General features: G+C 36.1%; 1 protein-coding gene across 1 annotated transcript in view; it reads right to left on the bottom strand.

The window, feature by feature from the left end:
* MSRB3 (methionine sulfoxide reductase B3) overlaps window positions 1–23,321 on the bottom strand; it is a 173,147-nt gene that overhangs the window by 111,097 nt on the left and 38,729 nt on the right. The window contains 2 exon segments of the mRNA XM_037063084.1: window positions 5,189–5,266; window positions 6,941–7,049. Coding sequence (XP_036918979.1) covers window positions 5,189–5,266; window positions 6,941–7,049 — 187 coding nt within the window.

Genomic DNA, 23,321 nt, shown 5'->3' with positions numbered 1-23,321 from the left:
CAGAATAAAAACGATCCTATGTCATTCCTCAGAATCTTAAAGTCATCAGGAACTGATTACACATGGATGATACTGGAAAATATTGAAGTTTATCAGCTAACAAAGAAAAAAGTTCCCACTGAGGCTGTTACATCCCTATTTCCTTCTCTCTTCACTCCCAGAAATCCATCTTGCACACTGCTATCGCTTACTTCCCATTTTCATCATGCTATTGTCTTACTGAAAATTTCTGCACAGTCTGTTTGACAATGTTCAGATGTGTATCTGATCAACAAATATTTAGTGATGATGATGACATGCCAGGGACTGGAGACATAAATATGCCTGAGACATGGCCTTGCCACAGTGGGGTTCATTTACTAGTGGGCAGACAGGCACATAATCACATAACTGCAACAAAGAATGGAACATGCAGTGATGGAGGGGCACACACGGCAGCAGAGATGAGGGAGAAGAGAGTTCACTCTGGAAGGCTCAGGCAGGGCTTCCTGGAGGAAAAGATGCCGGGGCTTAAAGGATTCCAAGCAGGGTGGGCAATGTCCTCTGGTATCCAAAGGCTTCCTCAGTGGGTGCCCTCCAGCCCTCCAGCCACGGCTCCCATTACTGCCAGCCTAGCTCCTTCCCCCCTTCAACTGGATCAGTCTCCTAACTATTTCCTTAACAAATCCACTCCTGATCCTATCTCCAATTCCTCCAATTCCTCTTCTCACATGGCGTTCTCTGCTGGGCATCCCCTACCTGGGAGAAACTAAACCCTTCTCTCTGCCTGGGAAAGCACGGTTCCATGTCCTCCATGAAAACTGGCCCCACTTTGATGCTGCCATCGACCCTGGCACTTCAAACAGGCATAATCAGGTAGAAACGAACATTATCTCTCCATATTTATAATTGTTTATGGTGTTTTCTTATCTCTCCAACAAAATTGTCAGTACTTTAAGGAGAAAGCAGTTCATATATTTGTTTCACAACACCTGGCAAAGTGTTAGCCAAAGCAAAATATAAGTGGTCATATATACGTTTTAAATTAAATTAGTTCACCAATGCCTTCCCTGGTTTATATGATGTGCAATAAATTCATTTTATGACATTTTAGAAGTTCAAATAACCAGAGGACAGAATATTCTTACTTCTGTCAGTTAATTTACTGACTGAAAACCAGTAGTACTATATGCGACGTAAACTAGCTTGGTGGAAATTTGTGAATGTGAAGAAAATGTGAACCATGGAATAAATTACACATTTGGTTTCTAAGCAGTCTGTGAATAAGGTTCTTGTATTTGGTAAGCAGTAAGAAAGCAGTATGTTGTTGAGTGGAAATGTACTTAGGGTAAAGTATGCAAATGAAATAAGAATAATTGACTGGCCTTTTTTGTAAGGAAGATAGATAGATTGATGAAGTTATATATATATATATAGTTATGTATATATTGACTGATGTGTGTGTGCATGTGTGTGTCAAATACAGGAAGAGGATCACACAAATATCTGAATGCCTACACACACACTGCATAAGTGTGAGCCACAGAAATGTCAATTCAGAAGACAGCCTTTCCATACCGCTAATGCTTAGGCATTGTCAAATTCCGCACTTCTTTCTTTTCTCTTTTTATTTCTTATTTCCCTTCCACTGTTATTTTCCATAGCGTTGAGCTATTTAGTCTTTTCTGCTTAACTTTCTTACTTCACTCCTTGCTAACAAAACTCCACACGTTTTCTCTCTCACACACACACCCCTCAATTGTTTCCTACAATCTTGTGTTCAAAGTACGAAACCAACTCAAGAAGGTATGATAGTGATGCCAATGATTCACTAGACCAGTGATTTTCAACCAATACACTGCAAGAATTTTTAAAATGTGCAGTACCTCACTAGTTACTCAGGGGCACTGACCTGTTTTGCCTCAGACTGTAAAATTTAAAAAATGACCAGAGCCAATACAACAATAGCACAATAGCCATCCAGTGTGAATAAATCAAAATTATACCTATTTTTTGTCAGATTGGCAAAATATATATACACGGTCTGGCACAAATAATGCCCCTTTTTCATTACAAAATCTTTTATTACCCAAATCATAAGCATGTAATTCTGTAACATAACAATATCACACTCAAGCACACCCTATGACATTTTAGGTGAAATGTGCATATTACTGTCCATCTCATAAGAGACATTCAGGTCCCCGACCAACCCCCCTCGAGCAAGCCCTGCTTCTGCAGGACCCTGTGTTTTCGGTGCCACAGAATTTTAGTAATCAGTTTATGTGTGCCATGAGAAAAAGGCTGAAGATTGCTGCCCTGGAGGGTAGATTTCCAGTAAACCCCAGAAGGCGGATTTCTGGAAAGCTGCATCGTGTGACAGTACAGTGACTTTGCGGTGGCTAGTAAGCCTTGGACATGGCCTCTCCAACAGTCTAGATCTCAGCCCCAAGGGGAGGAGGGTGGGGGGGGGTGGGGAATGCAGGGGAACTTCCCCCTGGGCTGTATCAGATCCCTCCGCCCTAAGGGTTCTGAATCCTCCTTCTATTTGCTGATTCTGTATTCTTTAAAATTTCTGTTTACTTCTTTACTAGACAATCCCTCATTACCACAACCCTCTGTTGTAGGTGATAATTCTTTAGTTAAACTTGCCTGCTCAGATTACTGTGTGGTTTTTGTACCCAGAATGGGTGCCAGCTGACACATCCTTCCTCCTATATTGTAAAATAGCAACTAAATATCTTATCAATAACTTAAATAATTGAAAAAGATAAATTTTCCAGTGTTCTATGTATAAATTACAAGCTTAAAATATTTCTTTCAAAACCTTAGAGTTATATACCATTTAATGAATGGAGAAAACCACCATATAACTTAATTTACAAAGGCAGCCCTACCTGTCATATCTATCAACTAAATCAGGGTTATTATCTGTCCCCAAAAAGACTTTAATTTTCTCAATTTGAATAAATATGTAAATATATTGATACATGTTCTCACGACAACCATGTCACTCAACTAACTAGTAAAAAATGAGAAGAGAGAGAGAAACAAGCAGACTGCACTTTACCAAGATGAAATAACATTTCAATAATTTTCTACCAGTTCAATATTATTCAATATTTTTTTGCCTTGCTTTCACAGGTCTCTCCTTCAAAAGTAATGCTGTTGTTTTACTTTATGTCTTAGATATTTTGCCCTGGGACAATAAATCATAGTAAGATTTGGCTGGCTGGTGTGGCTCAGCTGAGTGCCCGCCTGCAAATCACAGGGTTGCCAGTTCGATTCCCAGTCAGGGCACATGCCTGGGTTGTGAGCCAAGTCCCCAAGTAGAGGGCACTCTACAGGCAACCACACCTTGATGTTTCTCCCCCTCTCTCCCTCCCTTCGCCTCTCTAAAAATAAATAAATAAATAAATTTTTAAAAGGTTTGGGATGGGTGAAAGATAGGACATCCTTTGTAAAGTGGGAGAAGGGTGATTATGATGTAGGAAACAGGAAGAAAAAACTGGCGGACCACAGACTCTCTCAGACACATCAGTTTCAGCACAGTGTACATACAGTTGAGGGACAGAAAACTGATTCCCTCAAAACTGTTCATGCCCTGTGGTCCCTGGAAAGGTCTCCAGTATGAAGACAGTTAACACCAAGTCGATGAACTACCATTCTACTCTACAGGCAGGAATATTCCGCTGCCGCCAAAAAGAAAATTTTGACAGGAAATCAACTAAGGACAAGTTTGTTCTAAAAAGGAGAAAAACAATATTAAACCATATCCCATAAAAACTTAGAAAATAAAAGCTTTCCTTACAATAATGCTAAAGGAAATAGAGGCAATATTACATCAAATGTGAAACTCCCTGAGCTGTGCCAGGACCTATGCTTAGACAAGGGTCTTGCTTCTAGTTTCCATGTCTCAGACTCTCACATGGGTTAAAGCCTTTATTTACCATTGCTCCGTTTCTTATTTAAAACAGTAGGTTTTCCTCAGACATTACTTTACTGAAACACATGATAAGAAAAGAAGTGGAGAATCTTAAACTAAGAGCAAAGGAGATGTGGCCCATCTTGACCATTTAGGGTTCTGACGAGATTAACGTGGCTCAGCAACTATCTTAAGTGTTGTATCAACTATGACGACACAAGCTACAGGTGCTGAAACACAAGGATGTGCGTTTTCTGAGAGGAAATGGGTAACAACGTGAAGGGCTGGTTTTTTAACACAAAGAATACCTACCTGAAAAATCAGAACAGATTCTCAACCAACAATAATGTGCAAAAAGCTTTGTGCAAAGTAAGAAGGGTTTTAAACATTTTTAAAAATTGTTTCAAGGAAACTACTGTTTCCTGTTATTTCTAAAAAAAAAATCTGTAAATGTTAGTGTTTTAAAAGGGAAACATTTATGGAGAGATATTATGTTTTACATACTACACATATTAATTCTTGTTTGTTCATTTCCCTTAAGAAATGTGTCATTCTGTTTTAAATCCATAACATCTCTCACTTAAGCCTTCTGCCTTTTTATTTCCCCAATCAGTGCCCCCACGGGAGTATAAGGCTTTTAAGATTCTCTCTACCTAAATAAATAAATTTTGGTAAAGACTGTTATTTCTTGAGCAAGATTCATAATCTCTAGAAGATAATATCTGAATTAACTATTTTGGCAGAAAAGTCTATGTACTGCCTATTTTATAGTAAACTATTGAGATCTTTAAAATAAAAATTTTTGATCAATGTGAAAACTATTAAACTCGTATTATATAATTTGCTTATATATATATACCAGTATCTGCTATGATTCCCATGTTACTTTCAATATGGGCGTTAACTCTCATTACAGAAGTATGAATAATCAAATTGATGGATATTATTCAATCTGAAGGATGCACATAAAGAACTTTCATTATAGTCCAATAAGTGAATTTAGGGCCAGCACTTGCCATAGAAAATTTAATAAATACAGAAACATTTTTATGCTCACCAAAATCTCTTTTGTAGCTCTACTAAGTGTCATGTTTGTTGCGATGAACAATTTAATATTGGGTATCTTAAAGATACAAGTGGTGGAAAATCAACAATTACTTATGTTTTTGTGGGTGGGAAACAGACATAAGAAAATTTAATAATGTAAAGATGCTAATATGAACAAGCATTAACTAGTTCGTTGCCACTTGTGTGTCCACATCCACAGGTTTCCAACACACTTACGTGAATAATGGAGCTCCACAAACAACACATTCATATGTTCCGGGATCTTTGTGATGCGTATACGCTCCTTCGAAGGCACTGGTAAACAATAAACAGAGCATTAAAAAATTAAGTAAAGTTAGAATTATTTCTACAGAATGTATTTGTTTAAAATATATTTCTATAATAACTCTTCCAAGGGCTTTTTGTCCTATAATGAGAACAGATTAAACATATGGAAATATGAACATAACTAATATATTTCAAATCTATATAATAAAATGTGCATATAAGTACTCCAAACTAGTGCAGGATGTGTGTGTGTGTGTGTGTGTGTGTGTATGTGTGTGTAGAGAGAGAGAGAGAGAGAGAGATCCATGTAGTTATGTAACGCTTAGGAAAAAAATTCTATTTTTAAAAAAAGCCTATAGTTCACATTCACAGGGAAAAAAAAAACCAACAAAACAAATCATTACATAAGATTTCTGCTACTCTACAGTGTCCAAGAGTATATACCAGAAAATGCAGAAGGATCCAAAGATTTCAAGTGGAAGGAGTCTTATTTTTTGGTTTGAAAAGGAATATTGCAGCTTTAAGGGAATATTTTTCTAAGTTAACAATCTTAAAGGCTAGGAGGTCATTCGGCTAATACAAATCAGCTGTGCTGGCCCAACAAAAAGTCTATGTGCTCTGCAGCTTGTTTTTATTATCCTTTCACCCTCTTTATGAGGTCCAATTTTTTTATAAACAGAATTTTTAAGAATGACCTAATCTCTGGTTGTTTGTGTGCATTAAATCATTTTTGCTGGTCTTGTACACAACGGGACGGGCAGAAGTCCTCCTAGGCTGAGACTGAAGCCCACCGCTGGCTCGTTGTGTCGTAAGGGTGGACTTTGTCAGAGACTCAGCACTGGGTAAATTCAGTAAACAGTATCCACTGTGACAGGAAGAGGGTGTTGCCTATTAACAAGAACCCCATGTGTGGTAAAGAGCTCTTTCACTTCATGAATGAAAACAAGAAGTTACATCATTAATAAATGCGGATCAGAGGTAAGTTACGGCCTTATGCCAAGCTCCATGGTATAAATTAGACAACAGAACGGTTGGACCTTGGCACGTTACCTTTGAGCTGGAATCAGCTGAGAGAGACTTTATTCACTAAAAAGAGTCTTGGAAGTGAACAAACTCTTTTTTCAGGACTCGGGGCGAACTTCCAGGGACCAAAGCCATGTGAGGGCAGTTATTGAAAATTTTTGACATTCCAACCACAAATGAGCCAATAAATACTTTCTCCACATGTGCTTCAAAAAGAAATTGGAGCGGGGTAGAAAGGAACTAAATTATGCTACCTTCTTTTTGCAGCCAAAACGTCTATACTTACAATGGCCACCTTCAAAATTTCAGGATCCTGGCACAGCGCCATGTCCCTCATGGTTTTGCTTACTGTGATGTCTTCCCAAAAAATGTACCTAAATCGCTATTACTTCCACACATTTTGTAGTAAACTAAAAACAGGCCCTTAATAAAAGCCTTGTGACTTTACATAAGATAGAGTGTTCATTAAATGGGGGAAAGAATAAATAAAACTTAGTCTTAACCTAAACAATATCATTTTCAAAACTTTTCCAGGATTCTAATTTGTAGTCTTTAGCAAATAAGGGCAGAATTCTTTGAATTAAATGTCAAGGAAGAAGATGCAAAGGCAGAGGGGGTGGGCTTGGGGTGAAGAAACCTAGCTCTTGCTTAACGACTTTTTCTTACAGTTCACCTTACCTTTCGGTCCCTTTCTCCTGAGTGACATGGTACTGCAGGGGTGTTAGCCGCTTCCTCAGTTCCTGCTGGGAAAAGACCACCTTACAGTTCTTTTTATCCCTACATGACCCTGGAAAGAGAAAGGATATGGGAGAAGGAGGCTTTTCAGTTTGAATCCTAAATAATTGCTTTGGCTGGCCGCTGCAGCATAGCTTGTGCAGTCAGTCGCACTAGATCAGTCCCTAATGCACACACGTACCTGAACTGCGCTGATTATTTGCCTCAGTTAAAAAAAAAAAAAGAAAAGTTCCTCAAGATTCAGGAGATTGCACTGGAGCACTGACAACGTGCTGCAGCCTGAACCGCTAGCACGTGAGAGTAAAAACTCACTGAGCAATCACGAGGTGGTAGTACACCCTTTATGGCTCCAATACCTTAAAATTCTTTTAATAAATCTGAAAAGCATAACTCTACTCACACTGTATGTATAAGATGATGGGCATATAGTGTTACACAATGATTCTCCATTCAATAATGTTGCGTCTTAGGAGAGAGCGGCTCGAAACCTTCAGCATTCAATTTCCAATCTGGGTGTTTTCAATACCACCCTAGTTTTTAAAACTCTAAAGATACAGTTTCCATGACCAGGGATTGCTGTTCTCTGTAACTCTGTCCGATACTTTACTAGGTTCTGTAGAGTTCTTAAAAACAAATGTCTCTTTAAAGACTGTATCTTACCATGTTAAACAGGCAGCAAGAAACTTTTAATAGACTCCAGGAGAAGGCATTTCACTAATGCAGATTCAAGAAGTTCCAAAGAAAGGGTGATAAAAATAGGGAGGGGGAAAGACAAAGAGAAGAGGAAAAGTGAATGTGATTTTACTTAGAGACCTACATTTTCTTTTTGCAAAGTATACCTAGGAACACTTCACTGATTAAGTGTATTTGAATGGTGAAATAATTTTAATGTGATTCTAATAACAATGGCAGCTTTTATTTCAACCTGTACAGACTGCAGTAAAATGTTCAGACGACACCTGTTTATATGTAGTATTTTATTTTACCTGCACAATGAGTGAAAAGGAACGTAACTCCAGGACAAGGCAACCTTGCCGGCTGCAGTAAAGCCATTTTTCTTTGCCATCCATCACAGAGAAAAAGAGGCTTGCAGATGGCCCTACCTGAAAAATGTTTTGAAATTAATTTTAAAAATCTTGCTTAGTTTCCTGAATATTAAACTCGACTTCTTTTAAAATATTAAGAAATATGATTGAGGGGCGGAAATGCTTTTCTACTTCTTTTACTTTTAAGGCATCTAATGTTTCTGTGTGAGTTCACTGAAATTTCACTAGGAGAAAATGAACTAACCAGTTACCCTGACGGTGGGATTGAAGAAGGATATCAGCTTCCGGATCCAGGGCCACCAAGACAGGGTGGCTGATCCTCCAGGAGGGAAATGCGGAGGCCGGAAAGGAGCACACCAGAGGCAAGCAGAAAGGTGCACCGCGGAACAGGCCTGTGGGCCGTCAAGCCGCGCCTCTCCTGGCGCTACGCAACACCTGTTGGCTCTGCTCTGGCCTGGAAAGATCCGTAGGAAGAGCTGGCCTGTTGCAAATGGCCTGCTGGTGTCCCATCTCACTGGGCTTCCCTGCACGCCTGCACACTGCCCATATTACACTAGGCTTTACCCAGACACCTCCTAGTTACACCGTTGATATTTTCCAAGGGGTAGAGAGAAATGTATCCTGGAGAAATGTCTGTCCTCTCAGAACAAGCCTCTCCACAGCTTGAATGCAGAACTGCTCTTTCTGAAACAACCAGGTGACTGTGATGGGCCCCTTTCTGTTCAACTCACTGCAGACTTCTTACATGTTATCTTTCTGTTTTTATTTCTTTATTTGTTGGACGTGTTGCATCTTTGTTGATTTTTGTTCCAAAAGAAATCATTCATTGAAAATTTATCATGACCTAATGTGTTGGTTAAAATTATTTTCCTCAATGGCATGGGTAGTTAAAATCTGTACAACTGGAATTAAACAATTCTGTCCCAAGTATTTTTGTTAATATATGTTCATTCATACAAAAAGACCAATTGTGTTCCCAGAGTCGAGAGAACTAAGCTACCCATCTGTATGTCATTTAGTACAAGAGAAGCAACTGCAGGTTTAAATTACATGGTATTGGATTGCAATTTCCTAACATTGGATGCTTTTCTGCTTTTTTACCTTGAGTCATTTACTAAGGAGTGTTCATAAAAAGTAGCTTAAAGCACAGATGCTTGCAAATCGTTTAGGCAAAGATGTTTCTCTCCTTTTCATTCTCCCTCTCTCAAAAATCTCCCTTTTCTGAAGAAAAAAGAATAAAAGCGTTGGTCACTACTGACAAACCATGTCAAGCATTTGTACAAGGAGAAAGGTAAAATTGAAAACATCTGATTGAAGTAAATAATACAAACGTAATAAGCTTTACTGGTAAATGAAGGGCACTGAAGAGACTTTACTTCCTAGTTTAGAAATTACTTTTGATCTAAACATTCTTCAAAACAGATTACTTTCAACTATGAGCCATCTCGTTAGCTGCACTGCAGAGACCTCGTTCTAACGGCGAGCCCTGAAAGAGTGCGGCTGTGCTCCTCCGTTACTCTCTGTCTCACTCCGGAGGGGGATAGAGACTTCATTCCGGTGTTCTTTGTTTGTCTTTCAAGAACCACTAAAGCAGTATTCACACAAATTTTGTAGGAATGTGCCCTGTGTCATAGCCTACAAATTATTTGGTTTTGGTGCACTTAAAGGTCATCTTCCAAATTAGCAAAATTTTCCTACATCCTGGCTTTTCAACCTTAAATATAAATATTGTTTCCTAACTGTAAGTGAGGTTTGTTCTTTAAGAAACGTTAGTGCTTATTTAAAGTTGTCAACTTTGTACATTTTTATTCTTTGGTCATACTATGTTCTCAAAATAATTAGGCTTTTAAAGTGTACCTAATAGCAAGAGAAAGTGTATGTCACCTGGAAACAACGATTGTGATTTTATATGAAACAACTCAATGAGAAGTTAGTCAGATTTTAATAAATTTCTTGCCACATAGTTTAGTAATAATATACTTCCCAGACAATCAAAAGCTATACTGTTACATTAGCTCTTTAGCATCATAACCCAAAATTGGCATCCACAGAATGGGGCAGAGTAGGTGTACACTGTGATATGTGAAACACAGTTTATTCTCCTGGTATTCTTTAATAATCACATTGTTTTCCATACAAACAACTGTAAACCAACTTTTGGCCCACCCTGTAGAAGCACAGAAAGGCTTCACTTTTGTCTCTGATTCCCCTTCTTCCTATCAGACTCACTTTTCTAGGGTCATATGGTGCCAAATTTTGAAGAAAGCATTTCCTTCTGAAATTCTAAACTAATCCACTGGATGGTTTCTCTTTACTATCTTCACTCAGGTACTCTAATTTTCTCATTACACAGGGCAATGTTAATGTTCCTCTAACATTAATATAATTTGACAACGGTTCGATGACCTCTAAATTGGCTTAGAAGTATGTTATGGAAAGATTTTTCCCTTTATTTAATAGAGTACTTCGAAGGCAGAAGTGTGTGTGTGTGTGTGTGTGTGTGTGCAACACAAAGTATTTTTGAGGGAACAACACTGCCACTTTGGTATTTTATCACAACACCATTCCCTAAACAGTTACTTTGGTATAGATAAGATCCGTCTTGGACCCCAACCAAGGGTATTTATTTACTGAAATATGCCCAAAGTCTCTTTATATTAAGGCTTCTTTCATGTTGTTGCCTGAAAGGTAGTATTGCCTTGAAACTCTAAGGGGAAGCTTTTGCTCTAAGCAGTAATAAACTTACCGCAAGAGTTGTGTCCTGACTCTGCCTGATTCCCAGTCCTGCGACCTCAGGCAAGGCAGTCTCTCTGACTCTGCACTGCTCCCCCCAAGCTCTGCTCTGAGGCTCACAGCAATTATCACTTAGTAAACACTGTCTGAACAAGGGCAACATTACTGATCATTCTGATTACAGTAAATTCTGAAGTTCAAACTATATTTGAAAAGGTAGCCAGGTCAGATATTTCAGTGTGCTGCAATATTTTATTGATAATTCCTTACGTATAATAATTCCCTCAGAACAGTATTTTATTCACGTTATCATTTAAGATGATTAAAAATAGAAATTTAAAGAAGAAAACTACATTTAGTGGCTCTTATGTGCCATACCTACTTCTCAGCACTTTTACACTATATTTAACCCTCTCAGTGATTCCAGGAGGTCGATGTCGTGCCCATTTTACAGATACAGAAACTGAGGTCCATAGGTTTGCTATAATTTCCTAAAGACAAAAAGCAAACAGGTACATCGACTCAAACCCAGGGCCATCTGACTACAAAGGCAATGGTCATTACACTATTTTCTGTGAGGAAAAAATATGCTGCCACTTACTCCTGTGATTATGCAATAACTTTCAGCTTAAAAACTATCACTAGCAACTTATCCAGTACATCCAGAAAAAAATAAATACATTTGTGTATTAGCTAACGCCTGTTTTCCCGGCGTTCACTCCTCAGCACAGGGTCAGTGACAAGGTTCAAACAGGGTTCTAGCAAAGTCTATAAAATGTTGAAAGGCTTTTGAACTTCCTGTTAAGAAGTAAATCAGATCTGTTACCTAAATCTTAAAGCACTTTTAAGTCATAAATCTTATATTTCAGTGTGAAAAATCAAAACAAAGCCTAAAGATCCCATAACTGTAATTCTGTTTCTAAGATCAGAAAAAAAATAAAACTATTAAATCTTTTCCCAAGATAATAAGTGAATAGGAAATAATAAGACTTTCATTTTGCTTTCAGTTTACCAGGTTAAAATAGTAATATCCATGTTGAAAAACTTTGATACTATATTTAAAAATAATAAACTTTGATTTTTCACAATTTTAATTTTCAGCTGGTTATTAATTTGTCAAATTAGAAATCTGAACAGAATTTTATTCCAGATATACTAGTGTTGGGAATCTCTAAAGAAGTATGCATACATAAAGCCGTATCTAGTCCATTTTAAAAAGAGAATATAAAGTCTATTCCATAAACCATGTTTTCCTGTTTGTTTGTTTTACATGCCAGTAATTCAATAAAGGCTTTCAGAAAAAATGCAAAGCACAGGGAAGAAAACCTCCATGCTTGTAGAAGCATGACCAATTCTTCTGATTTTTTCCTCAAAGTTGACCTACACTGGAAAAACATTTCTAGGGCCAACGCACGATCTCAGTGTCGTGACACTTGTGCATGCAAGTGCTCTCATTTCCAGGAAACTCGGGTTTCAGGTCTTACTTTGAAGACCATTGATCCAACATTTGCTCTTACATTTTTTTTAAATGGGTACAATTACTCCTTTTAAAAACTTTTTATTAAATTTATTGGAGTGACAAATGTTGAGTATTTACAGAGTGCCAGGCACCGAACTAAGTAAAATATACTCATTCATTCATTCAATAATTATTTATTGAGCACCTGTTATATGCTGGCATTATTCTAGGTACTCAGAATATACCATGAACAAAATTAAGATTCTACTTTTGTGAAGCTACGATAAAGGGAGAAGTAGTAAAAGAAGCAGACAAAACATAATTTAAAAAAAGAAGTAAATTACATAGCCTGCTAGAAGGTGATAAATATATGAAGGAAAAAGAAAAAAAAAACCCTAAGTAGAGCAAACAGGACTGGGAGAGCTAGAAGGGCGGGCTGTGGACTGACACAGAGAGGTCAAGCAGGTCTCACAGAGAAGGTGCCATTTGAGCAAAGCCTTAAGGAAGAGAGGAAGTTGGCTGTGCTGATTTCTTTCTTTTTTCTCTCTTTTGTCTCCATTTTCCCCCCACCCTTGATCCTATCCCCCTTTGGCTTTGGCCATGTGTCCTTTATACACGTTCCTTGATGTCCCCTCGCACCTCTGATTTCTGGACACATATCAGCAATGGCCAATGCAAGAGATGAACACACTAGGAGTGCATACTCCAGTGGTAGAGACAAAACAGGTAACTGCAACACAGGGGCTAAAACCTGAACATGAATGGAGTAAGTAAGCGATAAATTAAACATACGAAGAATATATGTTTAAACCAGGAAATTTAAAACAATGTGTCTTACCACAGGGTCTCACATCACCTTTGTTCTTCACTTCCAAGAGAAATCTTATTGATTACCCTTTTAGCAAAGTGCTATACTCAAAATAGCTTTCAGAGTGTGTCCCGCTAAACTCTGAACAGAGATCAGGGAGCGGACTCTGCTAACTCACTCCCCTCCAGACTCCAGATCACCACTCCCAGTCTGCAGCCCTGTGTAAGAAGAAGCCCAATAGATGTTCTACGAGTTGAATTTTCAATGGCCTAGAGAGCAAAATCCTTTAGCCAAACAATGCTCCTAAACAAACAATGCTCTGGCCAAATCCTTCTGAACCACTTCACGACTCTCTCCTGCAGAGTAATCTTTTGTTGATGGTAGAGAACATGTATAACTAAAGCATAAAGTTAGCATAAGCATAAAATGAGCACCTCAATTTAGTTTCCACTTTTTAAAAACATTTTAATTTTCACCTTCAGATTCAGTTTAATTTCATCTGTCTTCCAAGTCCAAACTATAACACAAAGAAAATAAAACTCCAAGTCTTAGGTGTCAGAAAGCAGACAAATGTTTCTTTCTATAGTAAAGATTTTTCTTTTCTATAGGTGAGAAAAATCATATATTTGTCACAGGAATAATCACATTTCATACCTTTTTGCTGTTTTTCTATTACTTCACCTAAAACAGTTTTTTGGATCCGTTTCAGTTACATCCTATGGATCCACACACAGAGTTCTAATTAACATCAGTGACCATTACAAGCATGCCAAGGCAACCTACCATTCTGAATGTCTTGAGTTAAACAAGACACTGTTTTAGTGGCACATACTTGAAGGACAGCATTGGTCTTCTGGTTTCCATACTGAAGGTTTGAACAGATAAACAGAAATATTTTCAAGCAAGATTTCCTTCTAAGTAAATAAATTTCCTGATAAACTGACCCCTCTTCTGCTCACTCCTTTCATCCGCATACCCTTAGGGTTAGTGAATCTACGCTGCGAGGTGCTATTGACACAGGTTAATGCCGCATCTTGCAATTATTCTCATTGTCTTCAGTTATTTCTGCTTTATTCTCTGGTTTCTAATCCTTTGAAGATATAAACTGTTGAGCCTAATATTAATCCATCCTTTCTGCAACTACTTATCAAACACTGACAATGAATCAAGAACTGTGATGAGCACTGAAGGGTAAAAAATGAGTAAGTCAAGGCCTGCCCTGGGAACCTAGCAGGAAGAAAACAACAAGGACAATGAGCAGTCTTATAGTAAAAATATATGCAAAATTTTGTGTAAAGATAGTTGACACAGAAGACATTACACTCTTAAACTCTGTCCACTTAGACTGACTCCGTCCAGTTATAACTGGGATGTGGAACACTCACAAAATTTGTAGAAACAGGATCTACAGGGTCAGAGAGATTCAAATAGGGAAGAAAATTCCGTCTAGACAAGCTGAGAGACTCAGTGTGACCAAATGGAATGGTGTCAAGGTGGCAAGTCTCCTTATCCTGAGGAAAGGAATGCAGAGTTGTTCACGTAAACAGTATTAGTTAACTTAACAAAGCAAAAAAGAAACAGAATAAATTATAGATGCAGATTTGTCAGAGGAGAAATTGGGGAGCTAATAAATAAGGCAGTTTTGTTTATTAAGGGGGACATGTGCAAACATTCTCCCACAATAAATCAACGGGAGTAAACATATTTTCCACAACATGTGAAGCCTATTAATGACTAAAAATTCTAGCCTTCTCTAGAAAGTTCTCATTTGTGAGGGTGCATGATTTTCTTGAGAGGGGACAATAGGGAGCTTAACTGCTATGTTCATCCTGATGAAACATTCACCTGAATGACTCTGTAAGATAGAAACCACATTTTACATTTCTGTCTTTTACTTGTGTGTTACCAATTTTTAATACTTGAATTCATGTGTAGTAGTAATTTTATCAGCATTCTTTAAGTATCAAGGAAACCCCACCAAACTATCAACTTTTCAAAATGCAATGCAAATACCAAGAGCAATGATTTTGATATTAATGTGGACCATAAAGCCTAGAGTTTAGGAAAATATTTAAAACATGTCTTAATCCAAAAAGCATTTTCTGTGTTGCAAAGCATTTGAGTAAAAAGAGAACTTTTAAAGGCACTTCCATCATCAAATGACAGTAGTGGAAGAGAGAGTCATTTAACTTCAAGTCTATCTGATTGCATGTGAAACGTCTGACAAAGTTGGAGTTCCCTGTTTTTAATTTTTTTTTCCAGTAAGGGTCTTCACTAGAACATCATAGCCCATACAGAAAAAAAAAATTAAAAACAGACAGGCTCATTTCCATTCTACATTTCACATGCAATCAAAAAGACTTGCACAAAATAGCTTTCTCTTCCATGCTTCCTTGCCCCCTCGGGAACACAGCCTGCAAGGGAGAGGAGAGGTAACCACCCACAGAAAGGAAGGAAAGGAGCTCTCTCTTAGGTTATAATCCAGGATTCTATTTAAATGTAACATTTTCATTAGAAAAAATAAAGTGTATATTGTCTAAGAGCTTACTTTGTAAATTTCTAAAAATTGCATTGTCGCCCTAATCACTTAAAATCTAAATTAATTGTGCACAATAAGCGGAAAACAAATCTGCAATTGCTACTCAATAAGACAGCCAAGTCTAAGTCCATACATCCCACAAAAAAATCTCGTAGATTTTGGAGGAAAAGAGAAAAAAATTCATAATTTTCTTTATGACCCAGATAATTAAAGAAATGTGTAAGGATTCTCTTAAATTATGCCGCATCTCCTGAGAGACAGGGACCACGCGTATTTCAGTCATGTTTGCATGCCTGGCACCTCACAATGTGCCCGGGCAACAGCAAGCACTAAACAAGTACATGTTGTATTTAAATGTTTATTCAACTCTCCATTTTAATTATTGCTATTTAAATTTTTTCTTCCTAAAAGATATTTTCTAAATGATATCTTCGGCTATGTTTCTTAGAATTTAGTTTAAAAACTGCAACAACGGTATTTGCTTAATAAATCAATGAAGTTATAAGAGAAAGAAATAAATGATGGATTAAACTTTTTTCTTCTGTTACTATTCTGAATCCTTTATTACCTCTCAAGAGTTCCACATTCAAATCTTTTATGACTAATATTCCATTAACTCTCTGGATTTAAGACTTGAGATTACCTAATGGAGCATTACTGAAAATACATACCGATTCTGAAAATATGCTAAGGTTGTTCCTCTTGTGGGTGGGGGTCAGAAAGTTTCCAGCCAGGTTACATGGTTTTGTTAACAAAGACTTCTTATGGTGATGTATACTACTAAAAATGTGGTATTTTGACACATCATTATTTTATGCTCCACTGAGAAAGCAAAAAAAGAAAAAAAAAAGAGTTGCCAGCCTATGACATAATACTTTCTTATCACAATGATCTTTTTAAGCTGCAACCCAATTATCAAGATGATAAAATGTAGAAGGAGCACATCTTAGAATTTACAAAATTTGACAATATGCAGTTTCTCAGTTAGATGATGAGGTATGATTTAGAGGGTATTAGTAGAACTAGGGTTCTGCAGATCATAATTTTTTTTTATTTTTCATGAGTTTTTTTCAGCTAAACTGAAAGCATATGTTGGGGGGCAAGATCTCAAATGCTCCCCCTTAGATTATAATTTAGAAAATAGATGAACTTCTAGTCATAATTCCCCCAAGACGAAACCAAGGCCCAAAGAAGGTACTTGACATGGTCACACACCTGGTTAATGAGAGACAGGTTCTCTTGTCTGCAGCTTTCCTCTTTTAATTTATTCATTCATTACATTTCTCTCTTGAACCCATGCTTTGTTGTGCTTTCACATCTTTTCACAGACTGATCTTCTACTAACCCACATGCCCACATTCCATTCCCACCCCCATGCTGCCATCCCCCCACCCCTACCACCTTCTGCTAATTACATCTACACATTCCTTCAATATCCTTCAGAAAAACTGCCATTGCTTCAAATCCTATCCAAGAATCCACCTGGGCAGAAAGAAGCACAATGCTTCTCACTTCTACTTCCTTCCTCCACAGTAAAGGAAGGAGAAAGTGTTTATATATTATAGAGTCATAAAACCATCAAGTATATAACTTGCTTCATCCTATAGAAAACAAAGCCTGGACCCAAACTGGCCATCTTTCTCAAGAGAATGTACATTCCTTAAAAACAGAGATCACATTGTTTACAATGTGGTATTATTTTGATACATACAGTGATGCTACTTATTCGCACCCATTCATTTATTCAACAAATATTTATTGAAGACCTCTTCTGTGACAGACACAATTCTACTTCCGAAGATGTAGCAGTGAATTGAAAGTAAAACAAAAAGTCTGTCTTTCTGGAGCTCATTTTATAGTAAGCAAGGATTTTCCTCCTGTATTAGGAAAAGATTTTGACTGATCAAACCCATCACCTTTCCCAGACTTATTTGATGTGCCACTCCCTCCTTTTTTAAAAAATTTTCTAGTTGTTCTTCCTGATACACAGAGATTAAAGTTGCACAAAGTGGATTCCTGGGAAATGTCAGACAATGTTTACACATGAGGCCAATATCTAATGGTGAAAAAGTTAACGAGAAAGTTGTATCATTCTCAGCTTACAGATGAAGAATGGGACTAAAAGGTACAAATCAGATTCTTAGGGTTGAAAAAATAGATTGCTTCTTCATCAATACCAATAATAAAATAGCAAGCTCTGAAACTTGTGATATATAAAACTTGCACAAGATATATTAAAATATTGATCAAAATGGAATATGAAGAGCTGTATTATTCTGTGAACTAAAGTGCATTTCTGCAATGAAATAAAATCTTAAAACCTACAGCTATAGAATTTTAAGTTTTTCAGTTGCTTAAAGTTCAAATAATCTAACAATTTAAATTAGCATTCTATTCTTTGTTTGCAAATATGTGGCTGAACATAATAAATAATATATAATGTTGAAGGAAATGCTTACCATAGTAATTATTGAGTAAACATCAATTCTGTAAATGTATGGCTCCTACAAATCACCCAGGTAACCCGAATCTTTGTCATTTCATAGTGTATTTTTATAACATGTATTTTATGTGACTAATACAAATTGAAAAACACTAAATATAAAAAAGGAGAAAAATAAGGAATTGAAATAAATGAGACAGGGATTTTAAATTTTCAAGTAAATGGCTGATTTTAAATGCAAAGGCACAAGAAGTAATTAGAGATAATTTGCCAATATATCTCAGTAAAATTTATTTGAAGCATTTTAAATGAAAATGAATCTAACAAAAGCAGCCATGAGAAATTTAACCTCTAAGTAAAATGTTTAGGATGAAGTTATAAACTAGAAAAGACTGATAATGAAAAGTCATCAAGCACCTGGCCTCTATATTAGTGAGTCTTTTATACTGTCATTCATCCCTTAGTCCTTCATTAAACACGTTTGTTAAGAGTCAAAGGTTGCCCAGTCTCATTTCAATAAATCTTTCTATGGTCTCTGAGGAGACATTGTTATGAATATGTTTAGACAAACAAACATCTAATAACTCTACCTATGTAATTACCCAAAAGTCCTTATTGTCCAAATAATTTAACCTTATAAAATAATCATTTGTGTTTAGAACTCATATAGGCTTTACATTCTTTACAGTCATCATTGACTAGGGAATTTCTCAAAAAAAACTAAAATTTGGTGTCTTTTTTGTTCATGCCCATTTTATCTCTCTTGCTACCAGATGTTACTTATATATTTTATAATTAATAAATAATATGAAGAATTTATTTCATATTTAACAAAAAGTTAACAAAATCCATATTTAACAAACCATATGCCCAACACCTTGTTCATACAGATGCATAGTTCTATATTTAACCTTGTGCACAAATAATTTTTAAAGCTCATGTAGTAATTAGATGCTGTATAGCAACTTTTCAACATTAACTAAAACTTTATTATATCATTGTGCTACTAAAACATTTTGTTTTAAAATATATAGCTATAACAGAGTACTTATTAATCAACATTTTAAATATAAATTTTCTTAGTTTCCAAAAATATTTTAATTCATGCAAGAAAACCAATTCATGCTTAACAGTCAACATGTTAAACTAATAACATTTTCAAGATTCTATAAAAACCCAAAACATAGCAAAACAAAATGTGAAATTTTCTCTAATTCTTGGGTGGTCTGCTGAAGAAAATTTAGCTTTATATAAAACTATAAATTACTGTTAAATCAGCTATTTGGATAGAAGATAAGTTAATTTATGAGAACTTGTTTTAGTTTATAGCAAGTCTGTACATGAAAGACAGTCTCAATGAGATGTCCAAGCATAAGGAAGTTGGAATCCTACTGAAAATGGAAAAAGGTTTTGCACTCCACAAATATTGTTTGAACGTAATATAAGCAGAAAAATTTGTGGTTTGTAAATCCATATGTTCTTAACTGGATATTTTTTACATACTTTTGTTTAAGTTTCACAATGCACCTATGTGCTGGTATCAGGGCCCTTTCCTGCTGTGGAAGAATGTAAATCTAGTGCCATCTACTGGAAAAAGTGGATACTATTCAATCAATTAATTGCAAATTATTTTGTGAACAATGTGAGTTGAAATATGTATGTCTATTCTTAAAGAACTACTTACCTCTTTTTTTAAAGTCTTACCCCAGAGGATTTTTGATATAATCAAATAGGTTGGATAAGAGGAACACGTAAGAATGTGAAAACTACAGAATAGAGGGTGTTAATTTAAACAGGCGGGAGAGAATTCCATTGGTGATTATCAATAGAAAAGTCGGAAATACTGTGTTCTAATCAGTTTTATGTTGGTTTCATGTGTATCTTTTGTTTTTTCTTAAAGAGATCTTACTTATTTATTTACTTTTAGAGAGAAAGGAAAGGAGGGGGAGAGGGAGGGAGAGAAACATCAATGTATGGTTGCCTTTCATGGGCCCCCAACTGGGGACCTGGCCTGCAACCCAAGCATGTGCCCTGACTGGGAATCAAACTAGTGACCTTTTGATTTCAGGCCAGCACTCAATCCACTGAGCCACACCAGCCAGGGTTCATGTGTATCTTTTAGAACACAAGTTATGAACTTATGATCAAAGAGTCCTCTCCTAAGAGTTTCAGCATATTTAACAAAATATTTGAAATTAAATGAAAAGGTGTGTGTAGTACAACATATGCAACTTTTGTCAAATAACCATGGAAATGGTTCATCTTTTCATGACAAAAAAAGGTTTTTAAAAAACTAAAATAGAAAGCCAATTATTTAGTAGGTAAACAGCACACTGGTAACTTTACTTATTTTTTTAAAGGTAAATATAATATCAGATACCATCAATGAACTACTGCCAGCACAAACTTAAACAGTAAGTAGTACTTCTTATTTATGGATGTTGCTTTAGTACCTATCTCTTTACGAGCATTTCCTCTTTACAAATGGAGAATTTAGAGCATAACAAACAATATTAATTTGCTCCAGATAAAAGTGGTCAAATGAGCCAAAATTTGTAATTCTCATAAGCATAACAGGCACTTACTCCCTTCCTCAAACAGGTTATCTAGCACCAAAACTCAAACTGTTGGAGAGAAAAAATAAAAGCAAGTCTGGATAATATACATTGAATCTGTGTTATTTGTTATCTGTGTAGCTACAATGTGATTCAGACCTAAAGTGTCCACTATGTTGTATCAATACCATGAAGTGAAAAAAGAGAAACTGTTTTTCACTCAAAAGCCAACCAAACTACTATTAACTTACTTTTAATCTTCCCATATAAAAGAGCCTCAAATAAGTCTGTATCTGGTATAGCTATCATTTCGCCCACATGCAAACTCTCTAAATGTTTGTTCGCTCATTCAACAAATGTTTATGAAGTGCCGGGCACTGCGCTAAACTCTAGAGCCCCAGTCCCTGACTAATAGAGAGTTCTAGTCACACAGATTACATTCTGTGACTTACAAACACCATTTGCAAGATATCTCTAAGACCTTAATTTCAACATCGGAAACAAACTGCCACTAAAGTCGAGTAAGAGCAACAACTACACATTATGTGTATGATGTTAGAGAAGACTATAATTTATCACTGTAATTAGTACTATTTAGACAAATACTCTTACTTGGCTGAAAACTACCATGATAACTAGTCTAAGCTACAATTAGACTCAACTTTATCAAGCACGAAACTATGTATAAAATTGTGCCTCTTAATCCCTCCTCAAATAGTGCTCCAGGCTTGACTAGAGAAGGATTCCAGTGTTCAAACAGGAATCCTGCCCTCCCACACCACCCAGCAGCCTTCTCTGTGAATTTCCAGCCACAGATTAGTGCTACATTTTCAGATTTGTTTTAGCTAAAGCCAAAAGTAAAAACAAATGACAGTTAAGAAAGCTGCAGAATTTCAGAATTTAATCGATTATCTAATTTGAATTTCTCATTTTAAAGATAGACTAAGATCTGGGGAAGTTTATTGACATGTCCAAGGTCACAGGAGTTAATTACAGAGCTGTGGTCAAAGTTTTCTGACTCCTATTCCAGTGCTCCTTTTAATACATAAAAGAAACTGCTATGGGATATTAAGAAGAAATTCTGAGAGAGAAAAATTACCTTTAATTACAAACATGAGTGAACCATAACTCAGATGTACTTAATAAGCTCTAAATTAAAATTATGCTTTATTAAAAAATAAGAAGGAAGTCAAAGCTGAAAAATGATAGATCACTCTTCTGGGATGTGGCCTTCATACAGGTCAATCCAGTTATAATCAACTTTGAGAGACTGTTCCAATTATTTTTTAGTTCTGGAATTATTTTGTATTGAATAATACCTGAAATTAGTAGAGTACTGGCTTGGGAGCAGAAATCTTTTTGATTTACAGAGATTTTTGTTGTAATGGGTTTTGACCAGGAACAGTAAATTAAAGCAAGATTTCAAACTTTCACCTTAATTTCCTATATCTCCAATTTTGACCTCTTCCCTCCCTACCTGTACAAAGTAATAAGGGCTAGAATTCCCATTAGATTTTATTTTTATTTTCAAAATTGAAATAGTTTGTTTCACTATTGTTGAACTTAATTTCTTCAACATTTTTATACTTCTACAAGTAAAATTCTGTTTGGGAAATAAAGATTTTGCTAATATTCATTACAATGTAAACACCAGAAGACTGACTTTGATAATACTTTAAAATTAGTGATATTAACTGGCTAATGAATTAGAGAATACTATGCTAGAGAATTCATTTATCAAATTAAAATGGGTTTGCAAGCCAGAAAGATGGAGACTTTCTCAGGGCTTCCATCAGCACAGGGTAAGACTAACAGAAACGTGTTGTATATTCATAGGATTTGAATTCTGGTTCGTTGGGATATATAATTAAACTAAAAAGCTCTGGCTGCTGTAGCTCAGTGGACTGAGTGTGGGGCCTGTGAACCAAAGGATCCCGGTTCAATTCCCAGTCAGGGCACATGCCTGGGTTGCAGACCAGTTCCCAGCAGGGGACCCACAAAAGGCAACCATACACTGATATTTCTTTGTCTCTCCTTCCCTTCCCCTCTAAAGATAAATAAATAAAATCTTTAAAAAAAATTAAACTAAAGAGATCAAAACAACATACTGAAAGGGTTATTTTTCAAACATAAAGTACATTTGTGTTTCCTATTAAAAATATTGAAGTGAAAGGTGAGACAAACTTAAAGGTTTTGAAAAGTCTATTATACTAGAAAATTACAAATACAGACAGATATAGGTATATATATGTTAGTTACATGTACATATAGTGATACATATGTGTAATTTAGTGAACATTTATATATGTTTCTCCCTATCTGCCAGCCACTGCTCTAAGCAGCTTTCACACTGTAATCTATCTCATTTTTGCAGCAATCCTTTCAGGTGAGTATTATTATTATTATTCAAATCATAATATAAATAAGGAAGCCAAGGCACACAGCTAGTTACATGGCAAAGCCAGATTTCAAATCCAGTCAAGCTCCAGACTTTGTGTGATTAAGCACTGTATTATAATGGCTACTTCTTAAGATTTGTCGGCTTTGTTAATTTACCTTTGAATCATTTTGATATCAAAATTTAAACAAATTTATATCTCAAAGAATTTCATTATGAAATCCCTTAATATATAGTACACACAACAATTGTAACAGGAAATTTTTTTCATTCGTATGTAGCCATGCATTCCTGAAAAAATACCCAACATGTGAGAATACCAGCATAGCTTCTGTGAATTTGC

The sequence above is a fragment of the Sturnira hondurensis genome, unplaced genomic scaffold, assembly GCF_014824575.4.
Source record: "Sturnira hondurensis isolate 20B ecotype Veracruz unplaced genomic scaffold, ASM1482457v3 Scaffold0014384, whole genome shotgun sequence".
Classification (NCBI taxonomy): Eukaryota; Metazoa; Chordata; class Mammalia; order Chiroptera; family Phyllostomidae; genus Sturnira; species Sturnira hondurensis.
This window is presented reverse-complemented; position numbering and strand designations above follow the sequence as displayed.